Source organism: Taudactylus pleione, unplaced genomic scaffold, assembly GCF_031769625.1.
Source record: "Taudactylus pleione unplaced genomic scaffold, aTauple2 ptg001693l, whole genome shotgun sequence".
Lineage (NCBI taxonomy): Eukaryota > Metazoa > Chordata > Amphibia > Anura > Myobatrachidae > Taudactylus > Taudactylus pleione.
In genome coordinates, this window is record NW_028286090.1 from 33,218 (window position 1) to 58,650 (window position 25,433).

The following is a 25,433-nucleotide window of genomic DNA, read 5'->3' on the forward strand; positions in this document are numbered from 1 at the left end:
TTAGCCACCAGTAGCTGCCGGCAGGCTCCTCGGACACAGGCGCATCTCAAGTGACCACACCAGGCAAATGGTTAAAAGGGTAATAAATAATATAAAATGCAGATCACCCCTGATTTTATAATTACTATTGTTTCCAGCCACAACTTATTATATATACTCCATTATGTCTCTGGTCCAACACACCACAGAAACGTCAGTCGGGACATGTTTCAGACCCAAAGATCAACAGCTTGAGGCAAGTACACAGGAGACAGGAAAAGATGATCGCACATTTATTACTGTCCAACCAGAAGAAGTGATTACAATGCGTCATATACAGAGCAGGCGCAGGAAATGGCTCTTTAGGAGGAGGTCGAGGTGTCTATACAACACTATCAGCTGTGATCGTGCCAACATGCAAAATATGGTGGACGTTCAGCCTTCATGTGTGCGCTGAGCTCTTCACCAGCGCAACGCTGACAATTGTTGTGTCTACCTGCAAAGTGTCATCTGGAATTCCAACATAAAGCAGCAGGACATGTAAAAAACAAAGAAGCCAAAGTCAAAAACTAAAATTCCCATAAGAGGGGTGGAGTGACGCCAGCATGTGTCCCCTGGGGTGGGAATATACAACTGATACAGACAAAGGGGCCTGATTCACGTTTAGGAATAGAGTAAGATATAAAAAGTAACTGGGCACCTGGACAAACCATGTGGCAATGCAACATATATACTTGTTTGGCATGCAGGGTAAATACTGGCTGCTTTTGCATGTAGCCCACAAAACCTGCACAGCTTTATTATACACTGCAATTTAGTTGTCAGTATGGACACCCCCCTCCCAAATCTAAACTCTCTGCACATATTACATCCAGCTCCCCCGCAGTAACGAGGGGCACATTCACTGGCTCTATCTTACTCTATTCCCAGCTCTGAATCACGCCCAAAGATACCAAAATTAGATAAAACATTTAAAATGAAATAAATCATAAGCTCCCGTCTTCTATGGGTCATATAACATATGTGCATCATGGGTCTGTAATATGAAATGTGCAACAATGTCTGTGCGAGAATATGTCTGCTGCCAGATACAGCCAGTATAACATGCTACAGTACAGTACAGCTGCAGAGGCGATGGTCAGTATAACATGCTACAGTACAGTACAGCTGCAGAGGCGATGGTCAGTATAACATGCTACAGTGCAGTACAGCTGCAGAGGCGATGGTCAGTATAACATGCTACAGTACAGTACAGCTGCAGAGGCGATGGTCAGTATAACATGCTACAGTACAGTACAGCTGCAGAGGCGATGGTCAGTATAACATGCTACAGTACAGTACAGCTGCAGAGGCGATGGCCAGTATAACATGCTACAGTACAGTACAGCTGCAGAGGCGATGGTCAGTATAACATGCTACAGTACAGTACAGCTGCAGAGGCGATGGCCAGTATAACATGCTACAGTACAGTACAGCTGCAGAGGCGATGGCCAGTATAACATGCTACAGTACAGTACAGCTACAGATGCGATGGTCAGTATAACATGCTGCAGTACAGTATAGCTGCAGAGGCGATGGCCAAGATATATAATACAGTAACCCCAGTAATACTGTCCACACTACAGCATATTACACAGATGATTATACTGCTACAGTACAGCTACAGAGGCGATGGCCAGTATAACATGCTCATCTACAGAGGCGATGGTCAGTATAACATGCTACCGTACAGTACAGCTGCAGAGGCGATGGCCAGTATAACATGCTACAGTACAGCTGCCAGATACAGCCAGTATAACATGCTACAGTACAGTACAGCTGCAGAGGCGATGGCCAGTATAACATGCTACAGTACAGTACAGCTGCAGAGGCGATGGTCAGTATAATATGATGCAGTACAGTACAACTACAGAGGCGATGGTCAGTATAACATGCTACAGTACAGTACAGCTGCAGAGGCGATGGTCAGTATAACATGCTACAGTACAGTACAGCTGCAGAGGCGATGGTCAGTATAACATGCTACAGTACAGTACAGCAGCAGAGGCGATGGTCAGTATAACATGCTACAGTACAGTACATCTGCAGAGGCGATGGCCAGTATAACATGGTACAGTACAGCTGCAGAGACGAAGGCCAGTATATAACACACTGCGAGCCGATGGTCAGTATAACATGCTACAGTACAGCTGCCAGATACAGCCAGTATAACATGCTACAGTACAGTACAGCTGCAGAGGCGATGGTCAGTATAACATGCTACAGTACAGTACAGCTGCAGAGGCGATGGTCAGTATAACATGCTACAGTACAGTACAGCAGCAGAGGCGATGGTCAGTATAATATGATGCAGTACAGTACAACTACAGAGGCGATGGTCAGTATAACATGCTACAGTACAGTACAGCTACAGATGCGATGGTTAGTATAACATGCTACAGTACAGTACAGCTGCAGAGGCGATGGCCAGTATAACATGCTACAGTACAGCTGCCAGATACAGCCAGTATAACATGCTACAGTACAGTACAGCTGCAGAGGCGATGGTCAGTATAATATGATGCAGTACAGTATAGCTGCAGAGGCGATGGCCAAGATATATAATACAGTAACCCCAGTAATACTGTCCACACTACAGCATATTACACAGATGATTATACTGCTACAGTACAGCTACAGAGGCGATGGCCAGTATAACATGCTCATCTACAGAGGCGATGGTCAGTATAACATGCTACCGTACAGTACAGCTGCAGAGGCGATGGCCAGTATAACATGCTACAGTACAGCTGCCAGATACAGCCAGTATAACATGCTACAGTACAGTACAGCTGCAGAGGCGATGGCCAGTATAACATGCTACAGTACAGCTGCCAGATACAGCCAGTATAACATGCTACAGTACAGTACAGCTGCAGAGGTGATGGCCAGTATAACATGCTACAGTACAGTACAGCTGCAGAGGTGATGGCAAGTATAACATGATGCAGTACAGTACAGCTGCAGAGGCGATGGCCAGTATAACATGCTACAGTACAGTACAGCTGCAGAGGCGATGGTCAGTATAACATGCTACAGTACAGTACAGTACAGCTGCAGAGGTGATGGCAAGTATAACATGATGCAGTACAGTACAGCTGCAGAGGCGATGGTCAGTATAACATGCTACAGTACAGTACAGTACAGCTGCAGAGGCGATGGTCAGTATAATATGATGCAGTACAGTACAGCTGCAGAGGCGATGGCCAGTATAACATGCTACAGTACAGTACAGCTGCAGAGGCGATGGTCAGTATAACATGCTACAGTACAGTACAGCTGCAGAGGCAATGGTCAGTATAATATGATGCAGTACAGTACAGCTGCAGAGGCGATAGCCAGTATAACATGCTACAGTACAGTACAGCTGCAGAGGTGATGGCCAGTATAACATGATGCAGTACAGCTGCAGAGGCGATGGCCAGTATAACTTGCTACAGTACAGTACAGCTGCAGAGGTGATGGCCAGTATAACATGATGCAGTACAGCTGCAGAGGCGATGGCCAGTATAACTTGCTGCAGTACAGTACAGCTGCAGAGGCGATGGCCAGTATAACATGCTACAGTACAGCTGCAGAGGTGATGGCCAGTATAACATGCTACAGTACAGCTGCAGAGGTGATGGCCAGTATAACATGCTACAGTACAGTACAGCTGCAGAGGCGATGGCCAGTATAATATGAAGCAGTACAGTACAGCTGCAGAGGTGATGGCCAGTATAACATGCTACAGTACAGTACAGCTGCAGTACAGCTGCAGAGGCGATGGCCAGTATAACATGCTACAGTACAGCTACAGAGGCGATGGCCAGTATAACATGCTACAGTACAGCTACAGAGGCGATGGCCAGTATAACATGCTACAGTACAGCTGCAGAGGCGATGGCCAGTATAACATGCTACAGTACAGCTGCAGAGGCGATGGCCAGTATAACATGCTACAGTACAGCTACAGAGGCGATGGCCAGTATAACATGCTACAGTACAGCTGCAGAGGCGATGGTCAGTATAACATGCTACAGTACAGCTGCAGAGGTGATGGCCAGTATAACATGCTACAGTACAGCTACAGAGGCGATGGCCAGTATAACATGGTACAGTACAGCTGCAGAGACGAAGGCCAGTATATAACACACTGCGAGCCGATGGTCAGTATAACATGCTACAGTACAGTACAGCTGCAGAGGCGATGGTCAGCATAACATGCTACAGTACAGCTGTAGAGACCAAGGCCAGTATAACATGCTACAGTACAGTACAGCTGCAGAGGTGATGGCCAGTATAACATGCTACAGTACAGCTACAGAGGCGATGGCCAGTATAACATGGTACAGTACAGCTGCAGAGACGAAGGCCAGTATATAACACACTGCGAGCCGATGGCCAGTATAACATGCTGCAGTACAGTACAGCTGCAGAAGCGATGGCCAGTATAATATGATGCAGTACAGTACAGCTGCAGAGGCGATGGCCAGTATAACATGCTACAGTACAGTACAGCTGCAGAGGCGATGGCCAGTATAACATGCTGCGAGGCGATGGCCAGTATAACATGCTACAGTACAGTACAGCTACAGAGGCGATGGCCAGTATAACATGCTACAGTACAGCTGCAGAGGTGATGGCCAGTATAACATGCTACAGTACAGCTACAGAGGCTATGGCCAGTATAACATGCTACAGTACAGCTGCAGAGGCGATGGTCAGTATAACATGCTACAGTACAGCTGCAGAGACGAAGGCCAGTATAACATGCTACAGTACAGCTACAGATGCGATGGCCAAGATATATAATACAGTAACCCCAGTAATACTGTCCACACTACAGCATATTACACAGATGATTATACTGTACAGTAGTAGTAGGATGTATAATACAGGAGCCCCAGGAACACTATCCACACTACAGCATGTTATACAGATGATTATACTGTACAGCAGGAGGATATATAATACAGGAGTCCCAGTAATACTTTCCACACTACAGCATGTTATACGGATGATTATACTGTACAGTAGGAGGATATATAATACAGGAGCCCCAGTAACACTGTCCACACTACAGCGTGTTATACAGATGATTATACTGTACAGTAGGAGGATATAATACAGGAGCCCCAGTAATAATATCCACACTACAGCATGTTATACAGATGATTATACTGTACAGTAGGAGGATATAATACAGGAGCCCCAGTAATACTGTCCACACTACAGCATGTTATACAGATGATTATACTGTACAGTAGGAGGATATATAATACAGGAGCCCCAGTAATAATATCCACACTACAGCATGTTATACAGATGATTATACTGTACAGTAGGAGGATGTATAATACAGGAGCCCCAGTAATAATATCCACACTACAGGATGTTATACAGATGATTATACTGTACAATAGGAGGATATATAATACAGGATCCCCAGTAATAATATCCACACTACAGTGTGTTATACAGATGATTATACTGTACAGTATGAGGAGAACATATAATACAGGAGCCCCAGTAACACTGTCCACACTACATAATGTTATACAGATGATTATACTGTACAGTAGGAGGAGGATATATAATACAGGAGCCCCAGTAATAATATCCACACTACAGCATGTTATACAGATGATTATACTGTACAGTAGGAGGATATATAATACAGGAGCCCCAGTAATAATATCCACACTACAGCATGTTATACAGATGATTATACTGTACAGTAGGAGGATATATAATACAGGAGCCCCAGTAATAATATCCACACTACAGCATGTTATACAGATGATTATACTGTACAGTAGGAGGATGTATAATACAGGAGCCCCAGTAATACTGTCCACACTACAGCATGTTATACAGATGATTATACTGTACAGTAGGAGGATATAATACAGGAGCCCCAGTAACACTGTCCACACTACAGGATGTTATACAGATGATTATACTGTACAGTAGGAGGATATATAATACAGGAGCCCCAGTAATAATATCCACACTACAGCATGTTATACAGATGATTATACTGTACAGTAGGAGGATATATAATACAGGAGCCCCAGTAATAATATCCACACTACAGCATGTTATACAGATGATTATACTGTACAGTAGGAGGATATATAATACAGGAGCCCCAGTAATAATATCCACACTACAGCATGTTATACAGATGATTATACTGTACAGTAGGAGGATATAGAATACAGGAGCCCCAGTAATAATATCCACACTACAGCATGTTATACAGATGATTATACTGTACAGTAGGAGGAGGATATATAATACAGGAGCCCCAGTAATAATATCCACACTACAGCATGTTATACAGATGATTATACTGTACAGTAGGAGGATATAGAATACAGGAGCCCCAGTAATAATATCCACACTACAGCATGTTATACAGATGATTATACTGTACAGTAGGAGGATGTATAATACAGGAGCCCCAGTAATACTGTCCACACTACAGCATGTTATACAGATGATTATACTGTACAGTAGGAGGATATAATACAGGAGCCCCAGTAACACTGTCCACACTACAGCATGTTATACAGATGATTATACTGTACAGTAGGAGGATGTATAATACAGGAGCCCCAGTAATAATATCCACACTACAGCATGTTATACAGATGATTATACTGTACAGTAGGAGGATATAATACAGGAGCCCCAGTAATAATATCCACACTACAGCATGTTATACAGATGATTATACTGTACAGTAGGAGGATATAATACAGGAGCCCCAGTAATAATATCCACACTACAGCATGTTATACAGATGATTATACTGTACAGTAGGAGGATATATAATACAGGAGCCCCAGTAATAATATCCACACTACAGCATGTTATACAGATGATTATACTGTACAGTAGGAGGATATAATACAGGAGCCCCAGTAATAATATCCACACTACAGCATGTTATACAGATGATTATACTGTACAGTAGGAGGATATATAATACAGGAGCCCCAGTAATAATATCCACACTACAGCATGTTATACAGATGATTATACTGTACAGTAGGAGGATATATAATACAGGAGCCCCAGTAATAATATCCACACTACAGCATGTTATACAGATGATTATACTGTACAGTAGGAGGATATAATACAGGAGCCCCAGTAATAATATCCACACTACAGCATGTTATACAGATGATTATACTGTACAGTAGGAGGATGTATAATACAGGAGCCCCAGTAATACTGTCCACACTACAGCATGTTATACAGATGATTATACTGTACAGTAGGAGGATATAATACAGGAGCCCCAGTAACACTATCCACACTACAGGATGTTATACAGATGATTATACTGTACAGTAGGAGGATGTATAATACAGGAGCCCCAGTAATAATATCCACACTACAGCATGTTATACAGATGATTATACTGTACAGTAGGAGGATATAATACAGGAGCCCCAGTAATAATATTCACACTACAGCATGTTATACAGATGATTATACTGTACAGTAGGAGGATATAATACAGGAGCCCCAGTAACACTATCCACACTACAGCATGTTATACAGATGATTATACTGTACAGTAGGAGGATATAATACAGGAGCCCCAGTAATAATATCCACACTACAGCATGTTATACAGATGATTATACTGTACAGTATGAGGAGAACATATAATACAGGAGCCCCAGTAATAATATCCACACTACAGCATGTTATACAGATGATTATACTGTACAGTATGAGGAGAACATATAATACAGGAGCCCCAGTAATAATATCCACACTACAGCATGTTATACAGATGATTATACTGTACAGTAGGAGGATATATAATACAGGAGCCCCAGTAATAATATCCACACTACAGCATGTTATACAGATGATTATACTGTACAGTAGGAGGAGGATATATAATACAGGAGCCCCAGTAATAATATCCACACTACAGCGTGTTATACAGATGATTATACTGTACAGTAGGAGGATATAATACAGGAGCCCCAGTAATAATATTCACACTACAGCATGTTATACAGATGATTATACTGTACAGTAGGAGGATATAATACAGGAGCCCCAGTAACACTATCCACACTACAGCATGTTATACAGATGATTATACTGTACAGTAGGAGGATATAATACAGGAGCCCCAGTAATAATATCCACACTACAGCATGTTATACAGATGATTATACTGTACAGTAGGAGGATATATAATACAGGAGCCCCAGTAATAATATCCACACTACAGCATGTTATACAGATGATTATACTGTACAGTAGGAGGATATATAATACAGGAGCCCCAGTAATAATATCCACACTACAGCATGTTATACAGATGATTATACTGTACAGTAGGAGGAGGATATATAATACAGGAGCCCCAGTAATAATATCCACACTACAGCGTGTTATACAGATGATTATACTGTACAGTAGGAGGATATAATACAGGAGCCCCAGTAATAATATCCACACTACAGCGTGTTATACAGATGATTATACTGTACAGTAGGAGGATATAATACAGGAGCCCCAGTAACACTGTCCACACTACAGCGTGTTATACAGATGATTATACTGTACAGTAGGAGGATATAATACAGGAGCCCCAGTAACACTGTCCACACTACAGCGTGTTATACAGATGATTATACTGTACAGTAGGAGGATATATAATACAGGAGCCCCAGTAACACTGTCCACACTACAGCATGTTATACAGATGATTATACTGTACAGTAGGAGGATATAATACAGGAGCCCCAGTAATAATATCCACACTACAGCATGTTATACAGATGATTATACTGTACAGTATGAGGAGAACATATAATACAGGATCCCCAGTAATACTGTCCACACTACATAATGTTATACAGATGATTATACTGTACAGTATGAGGAGAACATATAATACAGGATCCCCAGTAATACTGTCCACACTATAGCATGTTATACAGATGATTATACTGTACAGTAGGAGGATATATAATACAGGAGCCCCAGTAATACTGTCCACACTACAGCATGTTATACAGATTATACTATACAGCAGAAGCATACTCTTTAGAGTGTGAGGATTGTACAGCCAGCAGATGGAGGGTATATAATACAGGAACCGCAATAGGAGATTATACTGTACAGCGAGAAGGAGGGTATATAATACAAGAGCCACAATAATACTGGCCAGTGTAGAGCATGTCAGAGGTTTTACTGTACAGAGGAGAGTATAAAATACAGAAACCACAATAACACTGCCCAGTGTTCAGCATATTATACAGTGCAGCAGCGGGAGGAGGTTATACAATGCAGAGACACAATAATGCTGGCCAGTGTACAGAGCGTTACACTGTACAGATTGAGGAGGGTATGTAATACACTAAATGCAATAACACTGCCCAGTTTAGAGTGAGTCAGACGGGACTGTATTGTGCAGAAGCAAAAAGAGGTTACATAATATGGGAGCCACTGTACAGTAAGAGTGTGATACAGAGAGGATTGTGCTGTACAGTAAGAGTGTGATACAGAGAGGATTGTGCTGTACAGTAAGAGTGTGATACAGAGAGGATTGTGCTGTACAGTAAGAGTGTGATACAGAGAGGATTGTGCTGTACAGTAAGAGTGTGATACAGAGAGGATTGTGCTGTACAGTAAGAGTGTGATACAGAGAGGATTGTGCTGTACAGTAAGAGTGTGATACAGAGAGGATTGTGCTGTACAGTAAGAGTGTGATACAGAGAGGATTGTGCTGTACAGTAAGAGTGTGATACAGAGAGGATTGTGCTGTACAGTAAGAGTGTGATACAGAGAGGATTGTGCTGTACAGTAAGAGTGTGATACAGAGAGGATTGTGCTGTACAGTAAGAGTGTGATACAGAGAGGATTGTGCTGTACAGTAAGAGTGTGATACAGAGAGGATTGTGCTGTACAGTAAGAGTGTGATACAGAGAGGATTGTGCTGTACAGTAAGAGTGTGATACAGAGAGGATTGTGCTGTACAGTAAGAGTGTGATACAGAGAGGATTGTGCTGTACAGTAAGAGTGTGATACAGAGAGGATTGTGCTGTACAGTAAGAGTGTGATACAGAGAGGATTGTGCTGTACAGTAAGAGTGTGATACAGAGAGGATTGTGCTGTACAGTAAGAGTGTGATACAGAGAGGATTGTGCTGTACAGTAAGAGTGTGATACAGAGAGGATTGTGCTGTACAGTAAGAGTGTGATACAGAGAGGATTGTGCTGTACAGTAAGAGTGTGATACAGAGAGGATTGTGCTGTACAGTAAGAGTGTGATACAGAGAGGATTGTGCTGTACAGTAAGAGTGTGATACAGAGAGGATTGTGCTGTACAGTAAGAGTGTGATACAGAGAGGATTGTGCTGTACAGTAAGAGTGTGATACAGAGAGGATTGTGCTGTACAGTAAGAGTGTGATACAGAGAGGATTGTGCTGTACAGTAAGAGTGTGATACAGAGAGGATTGTGCTGTACAGTAAGAGTGTGATACAGAGAGGATTGTGCTGTACAGTAAGAGTGTGATACAGAGAGGATTGTGCTGTACAGTAAGAGTGTGATACAGAGAGGATTGTGCTGTACAGTAAGAGTGTGATACAGAGAGGATTGTGCTGTACAGTAAGAGTGTGATACAGAGAGGATTGTGCTGTACAGTAAGAGTGTGATACAGAGAGGATTGTGCTGTACAGTAAGAGTGTGATACAGAGAGGATTGTGCTGTACAGTAAGAGTGTGATACAGAGAGGATTGTGCTGTACAGTAAGAGTGTGATACAGAGAGGATTGTACTGTACAGTAAGAGTGTGATACAGAGAGGATTGTGCTGTACAGTAAGAGTGTGATACAGAGAGGATTGTGCTGTACAGTAAGAGTGTGATACAGAGAGGATTGTGCTGTACAGTAAGAGTGTGATACAGAGAGGATTGTGCTGTACAGTAAGAGTGTGATACAGAGAGGATTGTGCTGTACAGTAAGAGTGTGATACAGAGAGGATTGTGCTGTACAGTAAGAGTGTGATACAGAGAGGATTGTGCTGTACAGTAAGAGTGTGATACAGAGAGGATTGTGCTGTACAGTAAGAGTGTGATACAGAGAGGATTGTGCTGTACAGTAAGAGTGTGATACAGAGAGGATTGTGCTGTACAGTAAGAGTGTGATACAGAGAGGATTGTGCTGTACAGTAAGAGTGTGATACAGAGAGGATTGTGCTGTACAGTAAGAGTGTGATACAGAGAGGATTGTACTGTACAGTAAGAGTGTGATACAGAGAGGATTGTACTGTACAGTAAGAGTGTGATACAGAGAGGATTGTGCTGTACAGTAAGAGTGTGATACAGAGAGGATTGTGCTGTACAGTAAGAGTGTGATACAGAGAGGATTGTGCTGTACAGTAAGAGTGTGATACAGAGAGGATTGTGCTGTACAGTAAGAGTGTGATACAGAGAGGATTGTGCTGTACAGTAAGAGTGTGATACAGAGAGGATTGTGCTGTACAGTAAGAGTGTGATACAGAGAGGATTGTACTGTACAGTAAGAGTGTGATACAGAGAGGATTGTACTGTACAGTAAGAGTGTGATACAGAGAGGATTGTGCTGTACAGTAAGAGTGTGATACAGAGAGGATTGTGCTGTACAGTAAGAGTGTGATACAGAGAGGATTGTGCTGTACAGTAAGAGTGTGATACAGAGAGGATTGTGCTGTACAGTAAGAGTGTGATACAGAGAGGATTGTGCTGTACAGTAAGAGTGTGATACAGAGAGGATTGTGCTGTACAGTAAGAGTGTGATACAGAGAGGATTGTGCTGTACAGTAAGAGTGTGATACAGAGAGGATTGTGCTGTACAGTAAGAGTGTGATACAGAGAGGATTGTGCTGTACAGTAAGAGTGTGATACAGAGAGGATTGTGCTGTACAGTAAGAGTGTGATACAGAGAGGATTGTGCTGTACAGTAAGAGTGTGATACAGAGAGGATTGTGCTGTACAGTAAGAGTGTGATACAGAGAGGATTGTGCTGTACAGTAAGAGTGTGATACAGAGAGGATTGTGCTGTACAGTAAGAGTGTGATACAGAGAGGATTGTGCTGTACAGTAAGAGTGTGATACAGAGAGGATTGTGCTGTACAGTAAGAGTGTGATACAGAGAGGATTGTGCTGTACAGTAAGAGTGTGATACAGAGAGGATTGTGCTGTACAGTAAGAGTGTGATACAGAGAGGATTGTACTGTACAGTAAGAGTGTGATACAGAGAGGATTGTGCTGTACAGTAAGAGTGTGATACAGAGAGGATTGTGCTGTACAGTAAGAGTGTGATACAGAGAGGATTGTGCTGTACAGTAAGAGTGTGATACAGAGAGGATTGTGCTGTACAGTAAGAGTGTGATACAGAGAGGATTGTGCTGTACAGTAAGAGTGTGATACAGAGAGGATTGTGCTGTACAGTAAGAGTGTGATACAGAGAGGATTGTGCTGTACAGTAAGAGTGTGATACAGAGAGGATTGTGCTGTACAGTAAGAGTGTGATACAGAGAGGATTGTGCTGTACAGTAAGAGTGTGATACAGAGAGGATTGTGCTGTACAGTAAGAGTGTGATACAGAGAGGATTGTGCTGTACAGTAAGAGTGTGATACAGAGAGGATTGTGCTGTACAGTAAGAGTGTGATACAGAGAGGATTGTACTGTACAGTAAGAGTGTGATACAGAGAGGATTGTACTGTACAGTAAGAGTGTGATACAGAGAGGATTGTGCTGTACAGTAAGAGTGTGATACAGAGAGGATTGTGCTGTACAGTAAGAGTGTGATACAGAGAGGATTGTGCTGTACAGTAAGAGTGTGATACAGAGAGGATTGTGCTGTACAGTAAGAGTGTGATACAGAGAGGATTGTGCTGTACAGTAAGAGTGTGATACAGAGAGGATTGTACTGTACAGTAAGAGTGTGATACAGAGAGGATTGTGCTGTACAGTAAGAGTGTGATACAGAGAGGATTGTGCTGTACAGTAAGAGTGTGATACAGAGAGGATTGTGCTGTACAGTAAGAGTGTGATACAGAGAGGATTGTGCTGTACAGTAAGAGTGTGATACAGAGAGGATTGTGCTGTACAGTAAGAGTGTGATACAGAGAGGATTGTGCTGTACAGTAAGAGTGTGATACAGAGAGGATTGTGCTGTACAGTAAGAGTGTGATACAGAGAGGATTGTGCTGTACAGTAAGAGTGTGATACAGAGAGGATTGTGCTGTACAGTAAGAGTGTGATACAGAGAGGATTGTGCTGTACAGTAAGAGTGTGATACAGAGAGGATTGTGCTGTACAGTAAGAGTGTGATACAGAGAGGATTGTGCTGTACAGTAAGAGTGTGATACAGAGAGGATTGTGCTGTACAGTAAGAGTGTGATACAGAGAGGATTGTGCTGTACAGTAAGAGTGTGATACAGAGAGGATTGTACTGTACAGTAAGAGTGTGATACAGAGAGGATTGTACTGTACAGTAAGAGTGTGATACAGAGAGGATTGTGCTGTACAGTAAGAGTGTGATACAGAGAGGATTGTGCTGTACAGTAAGAGTGTGATACAGAGAGGATTGTGCTGTACAGTAAGAGTGTGATACAGAGAGGATTGTGCTGTACAGTAAGAGTGTGATACAGAGAGGATTGTGCTGTACAGTAAGAGTGTGATACAGAGAGGATTGTACTGTACAGTAAGAGTGTGATACAGAGAGGATTGTGCTGTACAGTAAGAGTGTGATACAGAGAGGATTGTACTGTACAGTAAGAGTGTGATACAGAGAGGATTGTACTGTACAGTAAGAGTGTGATACAGAGAGGATTGTGCTGTACAGTAAGAGTGTGATACAGAGAGGATTGTACTGTACAGTAAGAGTGTGATACAGAGAGGATTGTGCTGTACAGTAAGAGTGTGATACAGAGAGGATTGTGCTGTACAGTAAGAGTGTGATACAGAGAGGATTGTGCTGTACAGTAAGAGTGTGATACAGAGAGGATTGTGCTGTACAGTAAGAGTGTGGAGCGTATAGAATACAGGAGTCACTATAACACTGATCAGAGAGGAGATTGTATTATACGGGGAAAGCAGTTATATTATTTACCTCTAGCAAACTCTCCTGTTTCATGATACTAACCTGAAAACTCTGCAATTATCAATTCGTCATTTTTTACCAATGACCATCACTGCCATCATTAGAGAAAACAGGCAGCCAGAAGAACCATTGTCACTAACAACATAAACAGACTAAAACTATTCATTATGCATATGCTATTCCGGTCAGCCTCAATTTTATACCTTTCAGTGATTAAAACATCAAATTGAGCAGCATTGTATTCTCTATACACACAAGAGTAAGAGCAGCACTGTGAAACTCTAAAGACTTGTAGACAGACAAATATCCCACTGCTGCCACCAATGCTGGTATAAAGTAGCCAAGAGGGACAAAATGACATAAAGAGGTAGAAAAGGGACAGTTACAGCATGTACTCCCTGAACTCCCTCTCCTTAGAGTCTATATTACACAGAACCCAAATATTATAAGCCCTGTGTCAGGTAAATAAATGCAAAATGGCAAATTTTAGATGAATACAATTTTTAGCTACTGTGGAAATTATGGAGAGGTTATGGAGGAATCATGGCAAGATGTATATTCATCTCCATTTACAATCTGAGAGAAGGATAGCCTCTTCCATCCATGTAGCAGTCTATACTGTGTGAGAGGTTTTAGGGCAGTCACTTGGCAACTAGAAATTATAGCGATCTTTGCGGTTCTCCATTAGCAGCTCCTGGAGTTTTCCCGCGAGCTTTTTCTTCCAGTGCTAGCTGCATCGCCCAAATACTCAGTGGTCGCATGTACGCCAGGGAGCGGTAGACCTTCCTCTCGCAGTATGCCTCTGGTGTCTGAAAGGACATGCCCAGCCGCTCCCATACAGTACGGTAACAGCCCTCTGCGGTCATCAGTCCTTCCTCCAGCAGCCCCTGCAAACAGCACAATGCAAGACACACATCAGTACACAATTATACATAATGTCTCAACATTATAAATAAAACAATCCTGCAGCGCTGTATGAGGACAGGACATGGTCAGTGGAAGAGGTGAGTGGGGAACATTGGATTTATCCGAGACCCAGAGGAATAACGGAGACTCTAGCTAGAATACGGCCTCAGAACTGACCCCTCAGACACACACTCATTTACCACACTTGGAGAGGTCAATATACGTGACTGTCACCTATACCAGTCATCATTACATTATTAGGCTTTAATATAAGGGATAAACCCACATAAATGGATTAGATGAGGGAAATATATACATACTGTTAGTATTATGTGTCTTCCCACTGAATACACTGATGTATTTGGTATGATGAAAAACAAATGCCTATTGTACCTAAATAGTGACTACTCAGCGTGCACTACAGTGACCCCAGCGGATGATGAGGAGGAGGAATCGTCGTCTGCTTTTATCTTTAAACTGATGGATAAAAAGTCCCACCCGTCATCCACGTAAAAAAAAAAAAAAATTACCGTCACCTCACCGGCATTAATCACCGGTGGGGAGTCTGGAGAATAAGTGGGAGTGGTCTCAAAGCGCTGGGCACCGACGTAGGTTAAAGTTGAAAAAACCAGCAATGCCAATCAATGGGGATGGATTATAAATCTCTGCTTTTCCCAACCAAGGCACCAAGAGAGATGGGGGCACCTTTGTTTGAAAGAGGGGAGTTAGGAAATGGATGAACACGTCGCATTTCCTGAGACCGACATATAGAATGTGTTCCCAAACATGATGTGACACTGTCTAGATGGGCTGAAGATGTTCCGCTAAGATGTGGGAATACATGAAGGTATTTTCTAGGTATAGAACATAATGGAGGGTATTACGCAAAGAGAATGAATTCAACATGCTGGTAGTGGCCATACCGAGCCTTCAACTTATCTCCAGACCTTAGTCAGAAGAGGTGTAGGCCCTGATTTATAGGGTAGTAGAGGATATTGATTATGGATGGTGACTTATATTTAGTCCTCATTCATCTGGGGATGAAGAGAGAGGATTTGACTAAATAAATTAGGAACTCTTGGCACAAAATGAATAAGCCAGCTGTAGGCTTTACTACGGTGATCAAAATAATTGGGACAAAGCTTGTTCCTTCCTCTGTTTCGTTTTTTATTCCTAAAAATATATATATAGAATTATTTACATTTAGAGACTGGTGGTGAAGTCAGGGGTTACCAGGTTGCACATCAGTCTTCCCAATGGCTGCTTTGTATCTGAGCATGAGGGTCGGATGTGCCCCCTGCAGCCCCCTCCGATGCTATCGCTGACCCACGGGCCAGGCGTTAATGATTGATCCACAGATTCACCTAAGAAGACCCGGTTACAAATTTTACTTCCTCAGTCTAAAAAGTAAAGTTTGATCATCTTCAGATCACAATTATATCATATGGTGCACGTCAGACATGGACCTGGTGGGGCTGATACGGGACCTCACTTAATCAGCTAATTGGTAGCAGTGACGGGTGCTGTACATAGAACCATCACTATTTTTTCTTCATCATTCCCTATGAATTACCACGGCATGTGTAATTGTTCTGCTGGCTTCTTCTCATCTCTAAAGGTCTGATAACCATGGAGAGGCTTAGAGGACTCAACTAGATAAGACAAGGGAGGTGCACAATCAGGACTGTGAGTGACCGGACATCACATTTCATGATACATAGGATAGAGTTCTTGTGCCGCTTCCTAAATGACACAACTGCAGTGTGTTTTGCATTGATTAATGGATGCACAGGTTGCTAGAACTTCTCCAGTCCCATTTGATGGACCGGAATGAACCTCACCATCAGTGTGGTAGCACCAGGTATGTCAGGATATGACTGTGTCACAGAAGGTGAGGAGTAACCTCTGCCTTCCAGCAGGGCCAGAATGATCCTCACCATCAGTGTGGCAGCATCAGGTATGTCAGGATATGACGGTGTCACTGTAGGTGAGGAGAAACCTCTGCACTCCAGCAGGGCCGGAATGATCCTCACCATCAGTGTGGCAGCACCAGGTATGTCAGGATATGACTGTGTCACTGTAGGTGAGGAGTAACCTCTGCCCTTCAGCAGGGCCGGAATGATTCTCACCATCCGTGTGACAGCACCAGGTATGTCAGGATATGACTGTGTCACTGTAGGTGAGGAGTAAACTCTGCCCTCCAGCAGGGCCGGAATGATCCTCACCATCAGAGTGGCAGCACCAGGTATGTCAGGATATGACTGTGTCACTGTAGGTTAGGAGTAACCTCTGCCCTCCAGCAGGGCCGGAATGATTATCACCATCAGTGAGGCAGCACCAGGTATGTCAGGATATGACTGTGTCACTGTAGGTGAGGAGTAATCTCTGCCTTCCAGCAGGGCGGAATGATCCTACCATCAGTGTGGCAGCACCAGGTATGTCAGGATATGACTGTGTCACTGTAGGTGAGGAGTAACCTCTGCCCTTCAGCAGGGCCGGAATGATCCTCACCATCAGTATGGTAGCACCAGGTATGTCAGGATATGACTGTGTCACTGTAGGTGAGGAGTAAGCTCTGCCTTCCAGCAGGGCGGAATGATCCTACCATCAGTGTGGCAGCACCAGGTATGTCAGGATATGACTGTGTCACTGTAGGTGAGGAGTAACCTCTGCCCTTCAGCAAGGCCGGAATGATCATCACCATCAGTGTGGCAGCACCAGGTATGTCAGGATATGACTGTGTCACTGTAGGTGAGGAGTAACCTCTGCCCTTCAGCAGGGCCGGAATGATCCTCACCATCAGTATGGTAGCACCAGGTATGTCAGGATATGACTGTGTCACTGTAGGTGAGGAGTAAGCTCTGCCTTCCAGCAGGGCGGAATGATCCTACCATCAGTGTGGTAGCACCAGGTATGTCAGGATATGACTGTGTCACTGTAGGTGAGGAGTAACCTCTGCCCTTCAGCAAGGCCGGAATGATCATCACCATCAGTGTGGCAGCACCAGGTATGTCAGGATATGACTGTGTCACTGTAGGTGAGGAGTAACCTCTGCCCTCCAGCAGGGCCGGAATGATCCTCACCCATCAGTGTGGTAACACCAGGTATGTCAGGATATGACTGTGTCACTGTAGGTGAGAAGTAACCTCTGCCCTCCAGCAGGGCCGGAATGATCCTCACCATCAGTGTGGTAACACCAGGTATGTCAGGATATGACTGTGTCACTGTAGGTGAGGAGTAACCTCTGCCTTCCAGCAGGGCCGGAATGATCCTCACCATCAGTGTGGCAGCACCAGGTATGTCAGGATATGACTGTCACTGTAGGTGAGGAGTAACCTCTGCCCTTCAGCAGGGCCGGAATGATCCTCATTATCAGTGTGGTAGCACCAGGTATGTCAGGATACGACGGTGTCACTGTAGGTGAGGAGTAACCTCTGCCCTCCAGCAGGGCCAGGAAAGATCCTCACCATCAGTGTGGCAGCACCAGTTATGTCAGGATATGACGGTGTCACTGTAGGTGAGGAGTAACCTCTGCCCTCCAGCAGGGCCGGAATGATCCTCACCATCAGTGTGGCAGCACCAGGTATGTCAGGATATGACGGTGTCACTGTAGGTGAGGAGTAACCTCTGCCCTCCAGCAGGGCCGGAATGATCCTCACCATCAGTGTGGCAGCACCAGGTATGTCAGGATATGACTGTCACTGTAGGTGAGAAGTAACCTCTGCCTTCCAGCAGGGCCGGAATGATCCTCACCATCAGTGTGGCAGCACCAGGTATGTCAGGATATGACTGTGTCACTGTAGGTGAGGAGTAACCTCTGCCCTTCAGCAGGGCCGGAATGATCCTCATTATCAGTGTGGTAGCACCAGGTATGTCAGGATACGACGGTGTCACTGTAGGTGAGGAGTAACCTCTGCCCTCCAGCAGGGCCAGGAAAGATCCTCACCATCAGTGTGGCAGCACCAGTTATGTCAGGATATGACGGTGTCACTGTAGGTGAGGAGTAACCTCTGCCCTCCAGCAGGGCCGGAATGATCCTCACCATCAGTGTGGCAGCACCAGGTATGTCAGGATATGACGGTGTCACTGTAGGTGAGGAGTAACCTCTGCCCTCCAGTAGGGCCGGAATGATCCTCACCATCTGTGTGGTAGCACCAGGTATGTCAGGATATGACTGTGTCACTGTATGTGAGGAGTAACCTCTGCCCTCCAGCAGGGCCGGAATGATCCTCACCATCAGTGTGGCAGCACCAGGTATGTCAGGATATGACGGTCACAGTGGGTGAGGAGTAACCTCTGCCTTCCAGTAGGGCCAGAATGATCCTCACCATCAGTGTGGCAGCACCAGTTATGTCAGGATATGACGGTGTCACCGTAGGTGAGGAGTAACCTCTGCCCTCCAGCAGGGCCGGAATGATCGTCACCATCAGTGTGGCAGCACCAGGTATGTCAGGATATGACTGTGCCACTGTAGGTGAGGAGTAACCTCTGCCCTCCAGCAGGGCCGGAATGATCCTCACCATCAGTGTGGCAGCACCAGGTATGTCAGGATATGACGGTGTCACTGTAGGTGAGGAGTAACCTCTGCCCTCCAGCAGGGCCGGAATGATCCTCACCATCAGTGAGGCAGCACCAGGTATGTCAGGATATGACGGTGTCACTGTAGGTGAGGAGTAACCTCTGCCCTCCAGCAGGGCCGGAATGATACTCACCATCAGGGTGGCAGCACCAGGTATGTCAGGATATGACTGTGTCACTGTAGGTGAGGAGTAACCTCTGCCCTCCAGCAGGGCCGGAATGATTATCACCATCAGTGTGGCAGCACCAGGTATGTCAGGATATGACTGTGTCACTGTAGGTGAGGAGTAACCTCTGCCTTCCAGCAGGGCGGAATGATCCTACCATCAGTGTGGCAGCACCAGGTATGTCAGGATATGACTGTGTCACTGTAGGTGAGGAGTAACCTCTGCCTTCCAGCAGGGCGGAATGATCCTACCATCAGTGTGGCAGCACCAGGTATGTCAGGATATGACTGTGTCACTGTAGGTGAGGAGTAACCTCTGCCTTCCAGCAGGGCGGAATGATCCTACCATCAGTGTGGCAGCACCAGGTATGTCAGGATATGACTGTGTCACTGTAGGTGAGGAGTAACCTCTGCCCTCCAGCAGGGCCGGAATGATCCTCACCATCAGTGTGGCAGCACCAGGTATGTCAGGATATGACTGTGTCACTGTAGGTGAGGAGTAACCTCTGCCCTCCAGCAGGGCCGGAATGATTATCACCATCAGTGTGGCAGCACCAGGTATGTAAGGATATGACTGTGTCACTGTAGGTGTGGAGTAACCTCTGCCTTCCAGCAGGGCGGAATGATCCTACCATCAGTGTGGCAGCACCAGTTATGTCAGGATATGACGGTGTCACTGTAGGTGAGGAGTAACCTCTGCCCTCCAGTAGGGCCGGAATGATCCTCACCATCAGTGTGGTAGCACCAGGTATGTCAGGATATGACTGTGTCACTGTAGGTGAGAAGTAACCTCTGCCCTCCAGCAGGGCCGGAATGATCCTCACCATCAGTGTGGCAGTACCAGGTATGTCAGGATATGACTGTGTCACTGTAGGTGAGGAGTAACCTCTGCCCTCCAGCAGGGCCGGAATGATTATCACCATCAGTGTGGCAGCACCAGGTATGTAAGGATATGACTGTGTCACTGTAGGTGTGGAGTAACCTCTGCCTTCCAGCAGGGCGGAATGATCCTCACCATCAGTGTGGCAGCACCAGGTATGTCAGTCACTGTAGGTGAGGAGTAACCTCTGCCCTCCAGCAGGGCCGGAATGATTATCACCATCAGTGTGGCAGCACCAGGTATGTAAGGATATGACTGTGTCACTGTAGGTGTGGAGTAACCTCTGCCTTCCAGCAGGCCGGAATGATCCTCACCATCAGTGTGGCAGCACAAGGTATGTCAGGATATGACTGTGTCACTGTAGGTGAGGAGTAACCTCTGCCCTTCAGCAGGGCCGGAATGATCCTCACCATCAGTGTGGCAGCACCAGGTATGTCAGGATATGACGGTGTCATTGTAGTTGAGGAGTAACCTCTGCCCTCCAGCAGGGCCAGAATGATCCTCACCATCAGCGTGGTAGCACCAGGTATGTCAGGATATGACTGTCACTGTAGGTGAGGAGTAATCTCTGCCCTCCAGCAGGGCCGGAATGATCCTCACCATCAGTGTGGCAGCACCAGGTATGTCAGGATATGACTGTGTCACTGTAGGTGAGGAGTAACCTCTGCCCTTCAGCAGGGCCGGAATGATCCTCACCATCAGTGTGGCAGCACCAGGTATGTCAGGATATGACGGTGTCATTGTAGTTGAGGATTAACCTCTGCCCTCCAGCAGGGCCAGAATGATCCTCACCATCAGCGTGGTAGCACCAGGTATGTCAGGATATGACTGTCACTGTAGGTGAGGAGTAATCTCTGCCCTCCAGCAGGGCCGGAATGATCCTCACCATCAGTGTGGCAGCACCAGGTATGTCAGGATATGACTGTGTCACTGTAGGTGAGGAGTAACCTCTGCCCTCCAGCAGGGCCAGAATGATCCTCACCATCAGTGTGGTAGCACCAGGTATGTCAGGATATGACTGTCACTGTAGGTGAGGAGTATCCTCTGCCCTCCAGCAGAGCCGGAATGATCCTCACCATCAGTGTGGCAGCACCAGGTATGTCAGGATATGACTGTGTCACTGTAGGTGAGGAGTAACCTCTGTCCTCCAGCAGGGCCGGAATGATCCTCACCATCAGTGTGGCAGCACCAGGTATGTCAGGATATGACGGTGTCACTGTAGGTGAGGAGTAACCTCTGCCCTCCAGCAGGGCCAGAATGATCCTCACCATCAGCGTGGTAGCACCAGGTATGTCAGGATATGACTGTCACTGTAGGTGAGGAGTAATCTCTGCCCTCCAGCAGGGCCGGAATGATCCTCACCATCAGTGTGGCAGCACTAGGTATGTCAGGATATGACTGTGTCACTGTAGGTGAGGAGTAACCTCTGCCCTCCAGCAGGGCCAGAATGATCCTCACCATCAGTGTGGTAGCACCAGGTATGTCAGGATATGACTGTGTCACTGTAGGTGAGGAGTAACCTCTGCCCTCCAGCAGGGCCGGAATGATCCTCACCATCAGTGTGGCAGTACCAGGTATGTCAGGATATGACTGTGTCACTGTAGGTGAGCAGTAACCTCTGCTCTCAAGCAGGGCCGGAATGATCCTCACCACCAGGGTGGCAGCACCAGGTATGTCAGGATATGACTGTGTCACTGTAGGTGAGGAGTAACCTCTGCCCTCCAGCAGGGCCGGAATGATCCTCACCATCAGTGTGGCAGTACCAGGTATGTCAGTATATGACGGTGTTATTGTAGGTGAGGAGTAACCTCTGCCCTCCAGCAGGGCCAGAATGATCCTCACCATCAGCGTGGTAGCACCAGGTATGTCAGGATATGACTGTCACTGTAGGTGAGGAGTAACCTCTGCCCTCCAGCAGGGTCGGAATGATCCTCACCATCAGTGTGGCAGCACCAGGTATGTCAGGATATAATGGACCGGGGATATCCTCTCTCACAAATAATCAAACAAACAAAAAACCAGCGCTGGCTAGAAAAAGGTTAATATTTCATATAGACGGTGTTATAAAAATATTTTATTATATTGTTATCAATTAAAATCCAAAATGGTATTGTGCAAGGAAATAAATACTGTAAAACTTAATGATAAAAGATAAAAAGTTCAAATGTGTGCCAAAAAAAAAGGAAACATACACCGCTAGCGTTCCTATTGCGTCTTACTGGGTATAGGACCTCCTCCAATGAATCAGCAGCAATGTTCACCAGTGAATGCGGAATGATCCCCAAAGTCCGTAAGCATTCAGTCTTTGTTGTTGTGTGCTGTAGGGGTGTCCATATGTGATAAGCCGCACTCCGGTGATCCGGAGAAAAGCTGAGCTCCTGAGGAAGCCGGGATTACACTTACCCAGGGAAACGCGTTGGGCTTCAAACCATACCACTTTGGACCTATATGGAATATTGACTCATTTGGACCTACATTTCTCCGGATCACGTCTATATGTAATATTAGGCTTTTTCTAGCCAGCGCTGGTTTTTGGTTTTTTTATATGATATTATAGAGGACTGACTCTCACCAGCGGCTGCTTCCAGCGCACCTAAAATCTCCTTTGTGTACATATATTTGATTTCATCTCTCCTCTGTCATTATGTCACCTGCTATCAGTGGAACATGTTACCAAGCTAATCTTCTACATCTCGTACCTCATGGATCATTGTGGCTGCCAGTCCATACACCACCCCTATCCACACCTCATCGGACTGGACGCTGGAGGTGTCGATTCTTCCATTTGGGCGCATTCCATTCACTGCTCCCATCTTCCCATTACCAAACTGCTTCACATTTAATTCAAAGATGGTTTTCAGGGCGCTGACCACGTGCGCATTGGGGAATACCTAACACCAAAATACAAACATAATAAGACGTCCATGTATAGGCAATTCATCAATAATAATGCCATAAAAAAAACGGTAAAAAAGGTCCCAGTGACTTTATAATACACAGTACCTCAGTCTGTCCATGGCCCAGGCCACAGGAGCGCAGGAACCACTGTCCGGCGCACTGGTCAGACATCACGCTGTCACGGTAGGACTGCTCTCCACAATCATAGTTGTAATATTTCCCTGGAGAAACAAAAAAAATATTATATATATCACTAAATATTGCTCTATTTCCTGTGATCGCTCCTCCTGCCCAGCCCCCTACATTTAGTACCTGCCAAGTGCTCCTGGTGACTCCCATTACTTCAGCCATTTGGTGACTATATCATACCAGACAAGGGGCCAAATGCCCAGGTGCTGTCCGTTCTCATTCTGTTTCCACTGGGTGGTCCAACAATGATGGTATAACATCTACTACAATGCATAGACACCCAGCAAGAAGTGCCATGGCGCAGTGCCCATATGGGTGGGGGCTGGTGAGTGGGTTTCCTCACATATTAGTAACGAAATGAGTTCATGGAAAGTGGAGAAAATCTGGTATAATAAGATGTAATTGTAAACTGGGTGACACCACCTGCCCCCCACATCCTACAGCTGGAGCTCAGCCTACAGCTGGGACGTGTCCTGCTGGGGGCCGGAGACTAGAGAGAGAAGAGCCCAGCCCAGACCTGAGACCAGACCATCTTCCCTCATAGCTGGAATAAGTTCAAGGGAGACCTGCTAGGTGGAGACTACTACAGTGTTCAGTGGATGAGAGGATATTTGGCTTACATGGAGCTATTTTGTCCTCTCAGTATAATCTGTCAGTTCAGAATCACTGAGGCAAAGACAAGTGGAAAGAAATAAAAAACATTTATCATGTAACTAAACACAGAATACGTATCTCGTACTACAACGGTTACCTGCAATAACAGCCAGATTCTCCAGAAGGTCTACCCTACCTTAAAGGTCTATCACCCCTGTGCCCTCCAGCTACCAACTCACACTGCCTATATTCCTACGCCAACAAGGCAGAGACCAAGCCCAACATCTAATTATTTTGGAAGGCCCACAAAGCAGCAGGTTTTGCGGAGTCCGAATCTAGAGCCGTAGCCCCTACTCAGCCTGTTTCATATGTAGATGAAGAACACAATCCAGGTTGGCTGGACACTCCTTTCTAAGCCTGGTACAGACACTCCTTGGTGCATGACTTTGGGCTTAAGCCATGATAAATCTCAAAAGCCCTCCTCATCAAGCTGGGTCCAGGGACTGAGACCATACTGCCTCCTAAATACTGTGTACAGTCATCATGGCCTCACTCCTGGAGCTGTCGGCTTCTGTGAAGTGGGCACAACCCTGTAACTGTTATGAGTCGTCGTGCTAGCCGCAGCAGCTTACATACCTCCGAAGAGTGTTGGCCATTGCTAGGCAGCTGGGAAGCCAGATGACGTCATCATGCCGGCCGCACTGAACACTGGTCCCAGCAGTTACCTGGCAGCTGGGATGCTTTCTCCTACTGCTTCTGCCTCTCTGATTGCTGGCTGCGGCTTGTTAAGTTAATTAGGGGGTCTGGCTGTACAGGCATCCAGATTGGATGCCTGCTCTGGCTAAAAGGTTATCCAGTACTACTGGACGCTGGAGTGACCGGGCAGGAGAGACACAGGGGGCAGGCTTTTGGAGTGACGAGGCAGGAAGATGGAAAGTTGGGGGGCATGAGGCAGGAGAGAGACAGGGGGCACGAGGCTGGAGAGAGACAGGGGGCAGGAGGCTGGAGAGAAACAGGGGGCAGGAGGTTGGAGAGACACAGGGGGCAGAAGGTTGAGAGACACAGGGGCACAAGGTTGGAGAGACACAG

The 25,433-nt window shown here is 45.5% G+C and overlaps 2 protein-coding genes across 2 annotated transcripts in view; both read right to left on the reverse strand.

The window, feature by feature from the left end:
* Positions 1 to 268: 268 nt before the first annotated feature.
* On the reverse strand, positions 269 to 14,738 carry LOC148439565 (uncharacterized). The gene is given in 7 exon segments (XM_088464585.1): positions 269 to 5,104; positions 5,182 to 5,898; positions 5,900 to 6,511; positions 7,283 to 7,435; positions 7,589 to 7,984; positions 8,138 to 8,422; positions 14,707 to 14,738. Coding segments are annotated over 7 exon segments (2,526 nt in total). The 3' UTR covers positions 269 to 4,773.
* The window catches only part of GBA2 (glucosylceramidase beta 2), a 164,556-nt gene continuing 153,660 nt past the window's right edge, over positions 14,538 to 25,433 (reverse strand). Inside the window, exons 16-18 of the mRNA XM_088464578.1 lie at positions 23,667 to 23,782; positions 23,363 to 23,554; positions 14,538 to 15,020 (exon numbers count right to left, since the gene is read on the reverse strand). Coding sequence (XP_088320704.1) covers positions 14,793 to 15,020; positions 23,363 to 23,554; positions 23,667 to 23,782 — 536 coding nt within the window. The 3' untranslated portion in view covers positions 14,538 to 14,792. The remainder of the gene's footprint in view (positions 15,021 to 23,362; positions 23,555 to 23,666; positions 23,783 to 25,433) is intronic.